The 16794-nt window shown below is 58.3% G+C and overlaps 1 protein-coding gene across 3 annotated transcripts in view; it reads right to left on the reverse strand.

Annotated features, from left to right (window-relative positions):
* The window catches only part of SDK1 (sidekick cell adhesion molecule 1), a 919871-nt gene that overhangs the window by 62097 nt on the left and 840980 nt on the right, over positions 1-16794 (reverse strand). For all 3 annotated transcript variants that reach the window (XM_045993982.1, XM_045993985.1, XM_045993983.1), the window contains 5 exons: positions 15312-15513; positions 10728-10831; positions 8324-8394; positions 1745-1880; positions 250-309 (listed from right to left, as the gene is read on the reverse strand). In XM_045993982.1, coding sequence (XP_045849938.1) covers positions 250-309; positions 1745-1880; positions 8324-8394; positions 10728-10831; positions 15312-15513 — 573 coding nt within the window. The remainder of the gene's footprint in view (positions 1-249; positions 310-1744; positions 1881-8323; positions 8395-10727; positions 10832-15311; positions 15514-16794) is intronic.

The raw sequence follows: 16794 nt of genomic DNA on the forward strand, positions 1-16794 counted from the left end.
CTGTCTGACTCCCCCAAACTCAAAGACCAGCTGTCAAATGCCTTCCCAGTTTCTGCTTCTGGAAGTGTCCTTTCCCATCTCCCCGAAGGTTCTGGTGTGTTGAGAAGCAGCGCTGGAGAGGGGGAATTCCAGAAACTAGAGCCATCAATCCAGGCTGCTTCTCACTTGGTCCACTGAGAGGCCAATTGGCACTGGCCCCGGCCTGCCCCGCGGTCACGGCGCCTCCTGCTGAAGGCAGCGTGCACTTACGTGTTAATTCATACGTCGTTAACGTGGAGCTGCTGTTCACCGTCTTGAAGCTGCTTTGGGCTATTAGGGGTAAGCAAAGCAGAAAGGCAGTTAGCAGGCAGGGAACAGTTACTGCAAACGATGTCTGCAGACACGGCGGGCGGGCTAGCGCTACACTCAGAAGCCACTGCCCGTCCACACTGCTGCCTCTACACTCCCCGTTAGCAACCTGGGGGTCCCCGCCCGGCTTCCTGAGATAGCCAGGGCACCTGGCCCGCGACAGGGATCAGATGAGTCTCCGGCACGAATGTGCAAACACCACTCGAGGAGCCAGGAAATGGGTTTCTCCCAGGGCGGCAACTTTTCCAGACACCCTGCGGCAGGCACAGTTGTCAGCCTGCCTGTGTTCAGGTGAGAGCCCTGCTTGGATGGGGACGAGCAAGCCACAGACTGCGAGCACCTGTGCAGGTAAATGGACCCAACCGCATCCTGGGTTCTTTTATTTTGTGGTTTTGATTTTGCTACAAAGCCCAGGAAGATATTATCTGGCCACCGGCAAGGGATGCCTGCGGGGCGGGCAGGTGGGAGTGTGACCAAGAGGATGGAAGGCAAATGAGCCACTGGTTCCGGTCAGCACACTCCTGGGATCAGCCGGGCCCAGCCGCTGCCCGTCTGCTGCCCCGTGACCCCGGCAGGCCCAAGGCACAGCCTGCGCTGTGGTGGGAGGTGGACAGAGCAGGGATGCAGTCCCGGAGTCGCACATTCTGATGTGACATAAGGATGTCACACGGCAAGAAGAATCTTCTGTGACACTGTTTGGGGGACACCCTCTGACCCCCTTCTGAGACAGGAAGATGCCCTTTCCAGAAGTTCTAGAAGCTGCCTCAACTGCTGTTGGATCCAAGCCAGGGGAGCAGGTGGATTGGCTCAGGGTGAGAGGGCTGTGCACACCATGAGGCTGGGGGGCCCCCCGAATGGACCTCATCAGAGTAGTAGGCTATGACCGGCCTCTGTCCACCTCCCCCAGAGGGGGCAGTGACATGGTGTCCTGGGAGGGCCTGGCTCCTTTCCTCCCTCCCTGACATACCCTACCAGCCTCACGCAAGCAGGTGCTCCTGGCTGGCCCACCAGAAGGCCCCCTCCAGGAGCCCCTTGGCTCTTCCCAACTCCTAAGCACTTACTTCTGCCAGGCCCTTGTGAGTCGTACCTGTCCTTGTGTCCTTGGTGAAATCTCTTTTCCCTGACAACCTATCTCAAATGGCTGCTCTCCCGGGGAAGCCTATCCTGATCTCCACACTGGGAGTAAGCCCCCCAAGCCCAGGGACTCTCCGTGGGCCACTGCTGTCCGTGGACACCTGGGCTGCCACAGACCTGTCCACCCCAATGGCCATGCCCCCTGGAGGAGAGCTGCATCTCCCCTGGCCGTCCAGGGCATTTCCCACCATGCATAGAGCTAACATGCACAAGGGTCCCTCTCCTGGGTGCACGGCGTGGCACCTGTGCCAGGACGTCTCACCTGCAAGCTCGGCCCGTAAAGCTGAAGGGGTTTTGAGCGTCTTGGACACGGTGGCTGAGGATGCCTCGGACTCCAGCTCCCGGTAGTAGATCCGGTAACCCTGAAGAAGGCCGTTCAGGCTCTCATCCCTTGGAGGCTGCAAACACAGCACGGTCAGCCTGCTGGCAGGGCCTAGCAGCTTCCGCTTCAAGCTGGATCAGCCAGCTGCGCTGGAGAAGTCACTAAGTCAAACAGGTTGTCCCTGGTTGTTTATGCACAAAAAGGCAGGTGCCACATTCATGAAGAAGGGCACAGGGGACCCTCAGGTAGAGGGTTGGGCTCTGAGAGCCCGGGTTTCCCGGTGCCGGAACGTGGGCTGAGCACCTTATCCCACGTGCAGTCCATACTTGTAGGAGGCCCAGGCTAAGGCAGGGGACTCCAGTCCAGGTCGCAGGTGGGCAGAGAAGCCTGGTGAAGCCAGAACTCTGCGGAGCTATGCATGTGGGCTGGTTCTGCGTCACCCATAGCTAGCCGCATCCTGTCCCTGACGGCCACCCAGGCTAGTGGCAGATTCACAGGGGGGTGCAGAGACTGCTCCACATGCCAGGTCACCCCCACTCTTGCCCTGACTCAGACCTACGCCAGAACCCCCACGGTCCCTCCCATGACAGCTAGTGTACGAAGGGCCTGGGGTAGGGTAGGTGCTCATTCAATGTTTGGACACTCTGTGGACTGTGAATGGTGGGAGACGGGCCCTGAGGCTCAGAATTTAACCCACACTGGGTTGTGCACCGAAGCGAACGGAGGTGTCCAGCCCACATTCTCCCTCCCCTCAGTTCCTGTTGATTAAAGAATCTGGGGAGGGCTGCCGTAGCCAGAGAGCTGGCCTGGGGGGCCAGGGGCTTTGGGTCCCGTGTGTCCTCTGGAACACTCGGCAAATAAGGACAAGAACCGTCCAAGCTGTGGCCAGACAGATGGGCAAAGGGCGCGCCCAGGACCCCTGGCGCAGAGTCGTGAAGCTTGTCCCGGGATAGGGATGGACGTCGGATTCCCCGTGACACTCACACGGCGGCTGTGTATGGGGTGTCACCAGCACCGTCGTAAATGCTGTCCTGGTCCCATAGTAGAGGCCACAGCTTTGTTGTAGGAAAACCCCTTTGCGGTGGGTGGAGCTGTGCCCTCCATGAAGATATGCAGGTGTCCTACCCCCGGTATGTGTGGCGGCCACCTTACATGGACACAGGGTTTTCAGACCTTGCAGTTATGAGGAGGTCACACTGCAGTAGGGAGGGCTCTCATCCAATGACTGGTTGCTTTTTCGGAGGATAATTTGGTTTTACTTATCAAGGTTTTCAATGCACTTTCCTTTTAATCCAGCAACTACAGGTCTAGAAATCGACCCACCATAAATGTGTGCATATAGAGAGTCCTGAGTCCTGCAAATACAAGCTAAACCTCCCAACCCCCCCAAACCCCCAAACAAACAGGACTACCTTCAAGTCTGAAGGTCACGAACAGCACAGCTGCTTGCAAATCTAATGGCAAACTTTGGATGGGTGAACGCGAGCAAGGTATCATAATCGTTAATTCACACAGGGAGCGTGTGTTCCACGTTATCAGTTGCTGAACATGAAGACAGAGCATATTTGGAGAAGCAATTTAGGGTCTAGCCATCATTTGACAAATACTGAGGCAATGAGAAGATCCGAAAGTCCTTGGGAGAGCCCCTTGCGCACAGCCCTGGGAGAGCTTCATGGGAGCCGGAAGCAGAGACGGGCGATGCGTTGCAATACCGTGACTTAGGAGAAGAGTATCTATTTCATCATTCAGATGAGCCAAATATGTTCCTTATACACGTGTCTTTGTCCAGAGTGACAAAGCTGTCACTTGTCATGTGAATGAGAATATGGGCTGGTCACCAGGAGAACCAACCTCGTGATCAGAGGGACCCAACCCTGACTTCTGGGGACAGGAGAGGGGCTGGAGTTTCAATCAATGGCCAATGGTCGGTGCTTTCATCAGTCAAGCCTGTGCAATGAAGCATCCAGGACAACCCTAGAGGATGGGGTTCGGAGAGCTCCCGAGTCTGTGAACACGCAGAGATCTGGGGTGGAGGGCATGGAAGCTCTGAGCCCCTCCTCCAGACCCTGTCTGGTGCATCTCTTCCATCTGAAGACGCAATAGGCAGCAAACATGGCGTGTGTGTCCACGCACATCCTAGGGCTGGAGGTTGGAGAGGAAGGGCCGAGGCCATAGATCCTGGGCTCACGGACACTTCTGGTGAAGGAGGAGAGGGTGCTTTCGAGGCGCAAGGAGAAGAGGCCATGTCCGCATCTGACAGGCAGAGCTGCTACCCGTGACATAGTGGGACACGCCCCAATGCTGCCCTCTGGGCTCGGGGAAGGGCTCGGGTGGCCATGTAGCCTGGGGCGGCCTCGTGAAGGTTGTAGTAGGTCCTGGGCAGAGGAAGGGTAGGCTCCATGGCGACTCTGAGGCCTGCCAACATGGGATTTGGAATTGGGTTTAACCACACCTTCTATTTCTAGAGTTCGGAGAAGACACATCTGTCATGTGTGAAAGACTCTGGACCCCCTGGGAGGTATCAGTAGGGCAGCTCCGTGTGACACATGGAGCGTTCTAGAAGCCATGGGCCATGTTCAGGCTCTGGATTCAAGTCCTGGCTCCTTGCAGTGTGGGCTTGGGCTGGTGGCTCACCCACCCAGGCTCAGCCCTGTGCTCATAGCCGGTGGAAATCTGGCCCGATGGGGTCTAGCGCCTCCTGTGACTCTGGACAGAGGGTTCCCTTTCAGCCACAGACCTGCTCTACAGCCCTCGGTCCTGACCACACTGCGCCTGCTGTTTCTGCCTCCACACTGACTAGTTGTAAGTCCAGGGCTATATTTTTTTGTTGCTGTTTCCCTGCAGCACCCATGACAAGCTTTGGTCTTGGCAGGCACTCACTTAGGGCTTGTGGGTGTGAGCTTGATTTGCTGACATCCAAGATCATCCCATCTCGGGTTGGTTTCATCCTTGACTGGCCCTCTGTCAGGGAGATGTTGTAGCACAGGAAGCCTTAGAAAACCTGGTTCCAACGTGCCTTCCCTTGACGCCTGGTGCTGAGTCCCAGGGGTTGTCACACCCCTAAGCCTTTGCCCCGTTGTGGGTGATGCCCAGATGCCCATCTCTGCCATTTACCTGGGAGCAATGGGGGGGGGCGTTCATCTTACAACACACAGTCAGAAGCCCCCTCCCAGCTCCCCCTTCACTGTCTTCCCAGTAACACGTTCTAGGGCTCTGCCCAGTGAACAGAAGCTCTGCAAGGCCTGGAGTCTGGCTTGTCCCCCTCTGGGTGCTCAGACCCTACACAGGATCTGGTCCTCTGCAGGGGATGGAGCCCATGTGAGGGAAGGAACAAACCCCAAATGTGTCCTGAAGAGCCCCGCGGCCCTCTCCCCTCTGTATGGGTGGCGGTCAAGCTCCTCTGCGGAAGCGTCTGTCACAACCCTGAGTCCATGCTCTGCTGGGGCCAAGGTGCATGATGTGATCTATTGCTAAGAAGTTTTTTGTTTTGCTAAAAAATGGCCTGAAAATCCACTTAGGGAAGTCTCTAGCCCCTGCCGGGACCTCCACTTGAGTGACAGACCGTATGAGCCACTGGAAGTTTCTGAGCAGCCAGCTTCAATGTTGTGAGCAACTCAGAAAGGCCGGTGTTCATTATGAGTGGCACTCGGTGTGAACACAGTGCCGCCACTGTCTAGAACACACGCTCAAATCCTCAGATTTCAAATTGCGCTGGACCCCATTAAAGGCAGGGATTGATTATCCTACCAGGAAAAATCAAACCTGACAAGTTTCTACAGAGGAGACGTTTAAGTGGGTCAGCAGCCTTGAAATTACAGGCGGTGTTCGCATTTTTAAACAAATTACTGGAAAAAAAGGGGTTTACAGGTGAAACATTTCATTTGGAATGCAAATCTGTATTTAAACATAGTCTCTTTGTTCTGTTCGTGCTGATTTAGTAAATTACTCATAATTTTAATTATACTTCAACTGCCTGGCAGTTGACAAGCATTTATTTCTACAATACATCATATTGACCACCTCCTGCTCTGGGCTCCTTGCAATTAGTTTGTTCTGCTGGGCTCTGAACGGGGACAGCTGATGGACACGCATGCCAAGTTCCTTTGGTACAGCTCTCCGCCATTCACAGAGCTGTCCAACCACAACCATGGGGGCTCGGAGCCCCCCGCGGGCATGGGGGCCGGGACGGTGGGGGACGACAGCCACCGTGTGGAGGTGATGGTCCCTCCCAAGCCTCTAAGCTGCTTTTATAGGAAAGGAGCTTACCTAGTTACCGGCTAGCCAATTGCCACATGTACAAAGAAAATGCTAAATTTCTGGTAAAATTTAGCACAGTAGAGAAGACCAATGTTTGGGTCGATTAAGTTAGTAAAGGGTGGGAAACAGAAGCTCTTGGGACCTTGAATTCCCACTTTGAACGTCTCCCACCTCCCACCAAAGGCCCTAATGGAAGTCAGGGGTGTGGGACCTAATGGGGGCCTTGCCTCAGAGACCCTGGAGGTCACCTTTGACCTCCTATTTTTACAGAGAAAGAACAGGAGCCAGAGAGGCCTGCTGGGGCCTGCTGGCAAATGGACCTAGAGTCAGTGGGACCTAGAGCCAGTGGAGCTCGAGACAAGCTCAGGGGATGAGGCCGCCCAGAGGCAGGGGGAGCCAGCCCCCATCCTTTCCCCACACTCTGGTGAGGCTGCAAAAGACAGAACGCCAGGCAGTGAGTTTCCATATTTACTGGAAGACATCTGGAACTGTCTCCTGATCACCTGTAAGGATTCCCTCACTTCCGAGACATGTCACTCGGCAGTGGAGAGAAGGAGGAGCTCACAGCCACTCCATCAGTACCTGGAGAGTCTGCGTGTGGCTCGGAGCCCGTGCTATGTACGTCTGGCTCTCGTCCCTTCCGGAGCAGCCGTGGCAAGTCTGTTCGTTTGACCCGTTTGGGGTTTCCACCTGTGCTCCTTGCTCGGGGTCAAACTGCATGCGAGTGGATTAACAGGCACCGCTGCCACTGAGCTGCCCCACCAGGGGAGACAGCGGGAACCTTGAGCAGTTAGGAGCCACCCTGAGAATTCCGGGAGCCCCCTCATGGCTGACACACACATCCCAACCCTGTCTGCCTGCCCTGACTTCCTGCCCAGCACCCTGCTCCGTTAGCAGCCCCGGGAGGCTGGGAGGGCTCCTGACTTCTCTCCCCCTTGCTCCTTGCTGGGTACCAGTTCTAGCCTGGAGGGGTCTCTGGCATGCTCTATCCTGGCCTACAAGGCGCCTGGAGGCGGTCCCTGTACGGCAGTCCCCCAGGAGCCTCCTCTGGGTTTCCCGACACAAACATGGGTGGTTTGCCCACCCATGCTCTCTGGTCCATCCCTTTCCAAGGGAGTCCCTTCCAGTCCTCCCCTCTTGCCAGTCTCTGTCCCTGGTTGGGCACAGCCTCTGCCTCTCAAAGGCCACGTCCAAGCCACAGTTTGCTCTAAGTTTCAACATTACCTGGGCCCCTACATCTCTTGACCTCGAACCGCCCCTCCCGCCCGCCTGGTCTGGATGTGATGCTGGCACTCCCCTGGACATCTCATCAAGAGAAGCAGCTGGGCTGCACGGATCCCTCCATGGACCACCAGCCCAGTGTGGCCACAGTGGACACAGACCAGCGCACCTGCTCCCCGCTCCGACCCCACAGCCCGGCTCTAGGCACTGCCCTCCTCTGGAAGGCCACCCCATTCTGGGTTCAGGAACTTCCCTGGCTGCCCAGAGGCCCCACGATGTTCTCATTGCTGCCCTCGGCCCTGCCCGCTGCTGTGCTGGTTCTGTCCGGCCTGGGTTCAGACCAGCTGCTGAAACCTACCCCCTGGCCTGGTTGGGCCCTCTCCACAGACCCATGAGCACCCTCGCTGGGCTTGCCCTGGGCTGGGGCAGCCCTTCTCGCAGTTCTCCCCTCTCTTATTTTTGTCTTCCATGCACATTGCTGTTGACAAAAGTACCCAAATTGGAAATGAGGCCAAGAGAGAGCAGAGTATCCTTTTGACGCCATGTTACTGTTCACGGTCCCCCAACGTTATTCGATTATCTAGGATAAGGTGCCTTGACGGGACTGTTCACTGAGGAGTAACACGGGCACATAGGGAGGATGCACGTAACCCCATGGGTATTTTGTCTAATACCGGATGACTAGCGGATCTTAGCGGATGATTCCTGTAGGAAAGATCACTCCCTAGCCTAAGGTTTCGCTGCCCTGTCCGATGCCACCTAGTTCTGTGTGTATCATGGAGGTCTGCTGGGCCGTCCTTCCCCAAATGTCTGGGACATTCAGCCCAGATGCCCCGTACCAGCCCTGCCATCCTGCCGGCCCTCCCAGGGAGCCGTGCTCAGGCTCCTTCCCACAGCGCGGCTCAGGGGGTCTGCAGTGGGCATGCCAACTACGCGGAGTCCCGTGACCTGCCACTGACCCTCAGACACGGGGACCAGCGGCAGACAGGTTCCAGCCTCAGAGGCAGGTTCAGGAACCACCCTGCCCTTCCCGGGCCTTACCCGCCACTGGATCAGGACAGAGGAGGTGGTGTGCGGTGTCACCGAGATGAAACTCGGAGGCTCTCCCGGAACTGGAATCCAAGAAAGAAGAAAGCGAGGATTAGCTGGTTCTGCTTGTACTTGGCCGCTGTTCCGGAGCCAGCTCCCTCCTGCTTCTGGTGAGGAGGCAGGGCCAGGGACCAGCTGGTGGGGCGGGGGAGGGGGTGGGCGGCTGGGGAAGCCGGCAAGCCAGCACCCCTGCCTCCGCCTCCCTCTCTTCCCTGTGGCTGTCTTGCCCAGATCAAAGGGACTGGATCCTGATGGAGGTGACAAGATAATGTCCTGCTTTTGTCCCTCCCGCCCCCCACCCCCCAGCACACAGGACATACAAAGGTGCTTGGCTGTCTTTGGGAACCCTGCCTGGGGAGACTTCCTGCTGTCCCCCATCTTCTCAGGGGCTCTCCCTGGAGGAGAGGGATCATTTGTTGGAGGTACTTAAATCAGAGAGGCTCTGAATGGGACAAATGGCCAATCCAGGCCTGCGTGCTCTTAGTTTCAGACACTAAGGGAGGGAGGCTGAGTTCTGGGGTGGAGGGACGGCCGCTATTTTCGGGGCAGTGGCGGTGACAGCTTGGCTCTGCTCTCTGGAAGGATACGGTCAGTTTGGCTCTGCCCGTGGCCATGGCTGTGCCCTCCATGATGGAAATTATAGTCCCGCCCCATTCGAATGCCCTGCGTCCCTCCTCGGACACGCCTTCCCAGCCTCGCTCCTACTGAACCTGTGCGGTCCCGGCCGGCATGCTAGGTTGGCTTTTTCACAGCTGCTCACTGTAAGGTCCTGAGACCGCGTATCAGAGGCTCACCAAGAGTCACTGAGTGGAACGACAGGCTGTTGTCCCCACCCCACACCCACCTGACTGTCTGAGACTCGGCCCCTCGGTCACCGGTTCTGTGAGTCTCCTCTGCACCTGCTGGCGCACCCAGCACTGGGACATGCCGGCATCAGCCTCACCTACAGCCCCCCTGCCTTCTGGGGAGCCCCCTACCCTGTGCTCTCTGGCCTCCTGCTGGCCTGAGGTCCATGCTGGACCCTTACCCAGCTTTCCGGGATTTCACGCTGGATTGAGGGGGTCTCACACCTCAGCCACCACAACAAGGAAATGTTTATCAGTGAGCCATCCACACACTCAGCCCAGGGCTCCCCCAGCCCCGGAGTCTGTCCGTCCCAGCAGATCTGTTGTTCTGGAGACGGTACAGCCCAAACACAATACAGTCGATGCAAGAGGACTGCAGATCTTGGAAGAGGAAGAGGACAGGGTTGGTGTGGCCAAAGACAGGATTTCAGTAACAAAAGATGCAGACAGGCCTTTGGGAACCTGGAGAGGCCCTCAAATGCTTTTTTTCCCCCAACAGGCCAGTTCAGCAGGAGCCTGAGCTGTGGTATCTTCCTCACTGGCCTGCAATTTCCTCAAAGACTAGCCAACAAAATCAGCTTGCTGCATTTCCCTCTTTCTTTTAAGCATCAGTGCTTCTCCCAAATAGAACCCGAGCTGTGTTAAATGTAAGACGAGAAGACGAGCCACAAAGACAACCACAGGGTTTCTTGCAGGGCCTGTCCCAGCGGCAGAGGGCACCCTGGGTGTGCATGATCTCTGTGTGAGGCCCAGAAGATGGAAGGGTCCCCCTGAACCCCTCCTGCTGGTCCCTGGTTCGCCCGAGGCCTCATGTTGGTGAAGGCAGGCTCCCGGCTTAGAAAGGAGAAACATGGCAACGTGGGAAGTGAGTCCCTAGTGCCATTGGGGGAGCTGAAGGCTCAGACCTGCAGCCCGAGATCCAAACCCCCGCATCCACGAGGCAAGAGCGACCCTTCCGCCCTAGAAGTCGGCCTGCCAGCGGGCCTGGCAGGTTCGGCCCCGAACTCACAAAGCTCTTCGGGCCTGCTCCTCTGAGGTGGGGGAGGGTGGGTAAGAACCCCCTGGAGCTCTCGGGGGATCTCAGCTCCTTCACTTCCCTGGGCTTCCGTCAAAGGGCAAAACTGTGGAGCAGTTCGTGAATGAGAAAAATGGGGAAACCACTCAAAATGCAGCTACCCTTCCACATTTATTTTTAATGACCCTATAAATTATTCAATTTCTAGGATGCTAATGGATTGTAGGGGTTTGGAAGCCAATCAAAGGAACCTCCGTTCCACTTGCCAGTCCTTGAAGTTGGCTTCACGACCACAGGCTGTACAGAGCTCTGAGCAGTCTGCTGCTAATTGAATCCTCCTGCTCACCAGTCATCGCCCTCCCTCCCCTGGGCGACCCCTTCCTGGCTCGGGATGAAAGCGGGGCCTCTCTCCCTGGAAGCCCCTGTCTTGGGGTCCAAAGGTGGCAGCCGGCCAGGGGCCCGTGTCTGCACCCCTCCTGGGTCCCAGCTGGCTCACCATCCTGCAGCGTGGTCACCGCATCTGTCTCCGCGCTGAAGTCACTGTCGCCGATGTCATTGGTGGCTTTCAGGCGCAGTTTGTAGGAAGTGAAAGGTCTCAGCCTGAAACACAGATGAGCTGTTAAGGGCTTGAGCCCTTCCCTGTCCTGCCCCAGCTCTGGCCATAGGGAGCCGGCAGCCCGGAGGAAGAGGCCCTCGCTGGGGGACCAGGAATCCATCCTGCTCCTGCCTGGGAGGGGCCCTCAGGCAGCCAGCACTATCCTCCCCACCTGCCCCCAGCGGCTGAATGTCCTGGCTGGAGGGTGGCTGTTTTACGTTGGGCTCTTCCTGTAATTAGAGCCTCTCCTGCAAAGCAAACCACCGCTCTCTGAGGGACTCGAGAATTTCTCAGGAGGAGCTAATTACCGCAGCCCGCACACGATTCAGAGCGTGAAACCAGGGCCCGCCTCGCCACTTCCTCGCCCACCCGCAGGTGCACCTTCGTGGAGGCCCCCCTGCCCCTTGTCCCTGCTGAGGGCCTGGCCAGGCAGTGTGATTCCCATTGCAGGGATGAGAAAACCGAGGCCCGGCCCCATTAAAGTCTCTTGTCCCTGGCTTGGCCAGGACTGGAGGAGGATGCATCTTGAGGCCGCCTCTAAGACCGAGGTAAGGTCAACTGTCCGTTGGAACCAGGAGAAACGCCCCCAACCGCCTGCTGAAAGGAATTTGAGGGGCCCTAATGGTCCAGGCGCACGGCTCGCGGCCACCGCGCAGGCCTGCCTTCCTCCCTCCATCGACCTGGTCCGTGTGGACGGTCTGAGCTGAGCTCTGTACCACACTGACACTGGACAGACTTCTAAGCAGATGAGCTGTGGTCTTCCTTGGGTCCCTGGCTGGCCAGCTCCTCCGGCTGTCCTTGCCATGACTTCCGAAGGAGCCGTTGAAGAGAACCCCCGCCCCTGCCCCGTGGACCGCTGCTCTGTTTGGGGCAAAGCTCTGCCCGTGTCCATCTCCCAGACCAGGAGAGCCGGGCGGCTCTGGACTCTGCCTGCTCCCCCAGCTACCTGTGGGCAGACGCTCGCTGCCTCCAAGCCGGTCCTCTGTCCCCCTCCCCGGCCAACCTGGAACCTCATGGGTTTCAAACCGAGCACCGTGGAACACTGGAAGCTCTGAGGGGTCCTCTAGGAGACCAAGGGGCTCCCATGCCCCCCGAGTTAGCCAATAGCAGCCCCACTCCCAACTGGTTTGCAAGTGGGGTCTGGGGAATTCTCGGCCTAGAGGAAGGATTCTGCGTTTTCAAAGACCGACGAGCAGGTCTTTGAATCTGTGGACACAGGATTGGAAGAATCTTCCTCTGTCTTTTCACATGCCCTCCCGCCTAAGACGGGATTGTACTGGCTCTTTGTTGGCCCCTGAAGGTTCTCTGTTGGCTCTTCCCTTCAGCCCTCCACCACGCCAGCTCTCCCTGCCACGGCTAGCCCGTGACCACAGGCCTGTCTCCTGGCCTCTCTGTGCCCCGGTTCCAGCTGGGAAAGCCGTGCCAGGTGACCTTGCCTTGGCCCTGGCTGTCCTGGGGGCGCTTCCAAAGTTCCACCCTTAACAATGATCTTTGCTTGCAGCTTCTGGGGGAGCTATCCTTTATCAAGTTAAAACAAATAACTTCCCATCTGTTCCTAGCTTCCTAGGAGCTATTTTATCTAATTCTTGTGACAACAGCATGGTTTTCTCCTTTGGTTCCTGCCTCAACCACCTGAGGCCCCACATTTGCATTAGCTTCTCCTCAGATTAAAAGGCAGCCCAGGGCAGTTGCCAGGAGCAAGCACTCTGGAGCCAAACTGCCCCCACACTGACCCCCACATCACCTTGGGCAGGTTGGTGAGCCGCAGGCGCCTCACCTGGGCCAACTGGAGCATGGGGTCGTGAGATGGTTGTGTGGATGGCGTTGAGAAGCACTTAGGAGAGACTGACACACGCAGCGCGCTCACTGAATCCTGGCTGTTCTTCCCATCGGGACCCTCTGGCCACAACTCACATGGCTTCAGAAAGAGCCCGTGCCCTGAGCGCTGTACTCTAGGCCTGTCCATCCCCTCACCAGCCCCACCACGATTTGTAAGGAACCATTTGCTTCCTTGACAACAGTCTGCCTTCCCCACAGGGACACAGACAGAGGTGGCCTCTTTCACTGCTATGCCCCGAGCACAAAGAACAAGGCCTAGCACCCAGGAGGTGCTCAGTGAGTATCTGTGAAGGAAGGGAGGAAGGAAGGGAAGAAGGGAAGGGGGAAGGGGGAAAGGGAGGGGGGAAGGGGGGAAGGGAGTGGGGAAGGAAGAGAAGGGGGGAGAAGGGAAGGAGAGAAAGGAAGGAAGGAAGGAAGAAAGAAAGGGAGAGAGGGGGAAGGGAGGAAGGGAGAGATGGGAGGAGGGAGGAAGGGAGGGAGAGAGGAAGGGAAGGAACGAAGAAAGGAGAAAAGGAAGAAGGTAGGGAGGAAGGGAGGGAGGAAGGAGGGAAGGAGGGAGGGAGTAAGGGAAGAAGGAAGGGGGAAGAAAGGGGGGTAAGGGAGGGGGAAGAGAGGAAAGGGAAAGGAAGGGAGGAAGGAAGGGAGGGAGGGGGAGGGACAAACGGGAGTGGGATTCAGGAGGGGTGAATGAGAGGACGCAGGTAACGACCAGCATAGCGTCTAGCATGTGCTGGCGTGTGGGAAACGACCCCCATCCTTGAATTCAGCGCTTATGCTCGCTCAGCACGTTACATTTAGGACATGTGTCAGACGCGTCATGGATCCGTTCGTGCCCTCACTGTTCTCCAGCGCTTTCGGAATTTGAGGCCAGCGGTAGCTCCTCTGTTCCCACCACCCAGGCACACAGTAGGGGTGAGGTACGCGTCAGATGGCTGGAAGAGTCCACCCCGGTCTTAGGTCAAGGGGAGGGTGTGTAGAGAGCAGGAAGCTGAGTTCCCAGCATGAGGCCCATTTCTGGCCCCCTGCATTCCAGGACCCCAAGCTGCCTGGGGGGACACGCAGGGCAAACCCTGGCCTCAGAGTAGGAAGCCCAGCAGGTGACTTTCCTGGGAACCTGGCTCTCGGTGTGTGTCTGCTGACGGGCGCGGGGGCCTGTAGGGGACTGACCACAGCATGTCCCGCACTAGATCAGACTGTCACTCGGCAAACTTCCAACGGGAAGTCTCCTGCACACACTGATCTCAGGAGGCCCCGGGACAGATGAGGCCACTGGAGTTCAGTTTTCTCCTCTCTTTCAGAGGGGAGTGTGGCCGAATGTGGTTCATGAAGCCACCTGGGCACGCTGGGCCATGCCCTGAGGCTCGGGGTTGTGCCTGGGGTGGGTTTTCTGGGCTTTGGGGGGGGGGGCAGCCAGCGGAGATCTCTGAGGGGCCAAGAGCGGGCCTCTTGGGTGGTGTAGCTGCTGTTTAAAGGGTACAAGGGGCGCTGGCAGAAAGCTGGGGGACAGAGCAGGACTGCTTTGCATGGCCTTCTGAGATGGCGGCCTGGTCACTGCCATCCATTCCGGAGGCAGATCTCGGGCTCCCAGAGCTGCGAGGAATGGCAGGGTGGCCCCCCACTGGGCTATCACATGGGTTCAATGAGAAATGTGGGTGCGATTTCCCAGCACAGGGCCCAGAATAGGGGGCAATGAGTACGTGGTGTTCTGTCTGAAAGGTGAGAGGAACATCGGTGAGCCTGGGAAATGGGGTCTAGGCCTCCTCCCCCATCCCTGTGAGCAGGGCTGGCTGGGGTACTGGAATCCTTGGAGCCCGCGGGCCACGCTCCTTTGTGGTCCCGGCATAGCCTGATGTGAGCTTCATGGAAAGTGACCACTGTCAGGGCCAGAGAAGGATAGGGAAGATGCCGCTGGCTCCTTGGACGGGTCTGGCCACCGAAGAGACCAGGGGGCTTCTGCAGGGTGGTGTGAGCCTGTGCAGCCCAGGCCCCCCAGGTCGGGATGCAAGGCCTAAGGTCACTGCTGAGAACCCTTGCCTAGACGGTTATGTAGCCCTGGTCCCTCACCCCAGAGAGGGGGTTACCCTCATCTCTTACTGTAGAGGGGCGTGGGAACATGGGAAGGGGCCCAAATGAGGCCATAGGTGCCAAGAGCGAGATGCGGTGGTCAGTACCGCTCCCCTCCGCCTTTGCCTGGTGGATCCCTCAGTAACTGGATAAATGCTGGGTTCTCAGGGTGCGGTGGGGACACCCCTCCCATTTCCCTGAGCAGCCATCACTAACGGATGACAGTGGGCATGGGAGCCACCGGCGAGAGAGAGCACAAAGAGAAGGTGCGAGTCTCAGCCCGTGACACCACTTCCACACACACACCCCCCACTTCTGCCTCTCAGGGCCTCGGGGGCTGGAGCCCACACTTTCAGGCTTCCCGGCCCTGTGATCTGTGCCTCTTCTCTCTCTGGGGCTTGGGGCGTGCCCGCCAACCTGCACAGGGCTGGATCTGGAAAGATGGACCCGGGGCAGAGGCCGGAGGGGCTCCAGGAGGGGGAGCCCGTGCACTAGAGAAGAAAGGGGAGCTGCCCGGGTGCGTCTCCGGCCCCCACACCCGCTGCTACACTCCCTGCGGAGGGCCTGCCTGCCCCTCGGTACCTTTCGACAGCACAGGCTGTGGCCTCATGGCTGACGGACGAGGAGTAGGTCTGCCACTCGCCCCCGGGCAGCTCTCGCACCTGCACGGTGAAGTAGCGGATGGGGGAGGCCCCGTCGCTGCCCGGGACCCACTGGAGCCGGAGGCTGCGCGCCGTCACTTCGGCCTGTGGCACCAGGAGCTCTCTGGGGGGCGCCGGCCGCTCTGCAACCGAGAGAGAACAGAGCAGGGACACGTGAGAGGCTGCTGCTCCCGGAAGGCCCCCTGCGAGCAAGGGCAGAGAGGGCCGAGGAGAGGGAGTGGACTCCGGGTCCACGGCCAACTCGGACCCACCCCAGCGGGATCTGATTGAAGACCCTGGCTTGCTCCCGGAGCGCTGCTCTCTCTCAGACAGCAGACAGACAGACAGACGGGAGGGTGAGCCCACACGTGCTCTCCGACGACCACACGTCCCCAGGGGAGTCTCTGAGAGACACCCTCTCCTTCTAGTCTTGGAATCAGGGCATCTGTCCTGTTGATGTCCTTTCCCTGGAAGCCACCGCGAGGCCGAAACACGGACAGAGTCCCACTCAGCTCCCCTGGGGGCGGTCACTGCTGCTCTGTGCCCAAAGTGCTGGTGACTGAGGGTGCGGGGCACGGGGCCAGGACCTGGCTCCTGAGCTCGGATCGTTTCCGTCACGCGTCTCCTCACCCCATCGATTGCAGCGGAGAAAGTCCACAGAGGGAGGAATAATTGTTTAATTGTTTATCATGAAGATTATCGATCCTGTTGAGAATGTGTTGTGGGTAATAAAGCAGCCATGGCTGGCTGGCCCTGTGGTGACAGTGGGGGGAGCCCTTCCCCCTGATGTGGTCTGTGCTCCTCTGGGAGCACACACTCGGGTTGTCTGGTTCTCCTCGCCCGGAGCAACAGGCCTGCGTCCCCTCATCAGTCCTGGTCATCTGGCAATGGGCAAAGCTCTGCTGGGGGGAGTCAGTGGGCCCTGGCAGAAAGCCCCTAAGCCCTATGGACCCCAGGCAGCTGATGCGGGTGATCGGGGCACAGGTCGGGGCACAGGCTGGGGTGTGGGTGTGCGTCCCCCCAGCCCCATCAGTAGCAGACCCGCCATGGACCAGGGATGCCTCCTAAAAGGCGCACCTGTTTATGCTTCCATCTGGATTTAAGTCACATCAAACTATTAGCAAACTTGTGTCTTTTCCTGTGCCTTAGAAAGTTCCAGATTCCCTTCTGGGGCTGCATCCACTCTGAGGAAGAAGGCAGGAGCCTTTGGGAGAGGCACTCAGGGCCCCAAGCATGACCTGGACAAGGAGGAGCCTGATGACCTGGGCAGGAGGGGGTTCTCCTGCTGCCTGTCCTCTGTCTGGCCAGCCGCACCCCCAGCTGCCACCCTGTGCCGGGACCATAGGTTAGACAGTGTCTGTGCTGATAGCCAGGGCCCCGAGTGTGCACGCTGTCTCTCCATCGGCTTCACGCTCCGGCATCTC

This window comes from Meles meles, chromosome 21, assembly GCF_922984935.1.
Source record: "Meles meles chromosome 21, mMelMel3.1 paternal haplotype, whole genome shotgun sequence".
In the NCBI taxonomy this organism is placed as follows: domain Eukaryota; kingdom Metazoa; phylum Chordata; class Mammalia; order Carnivora; family Mustelidae; genus Meles; species Meles meles.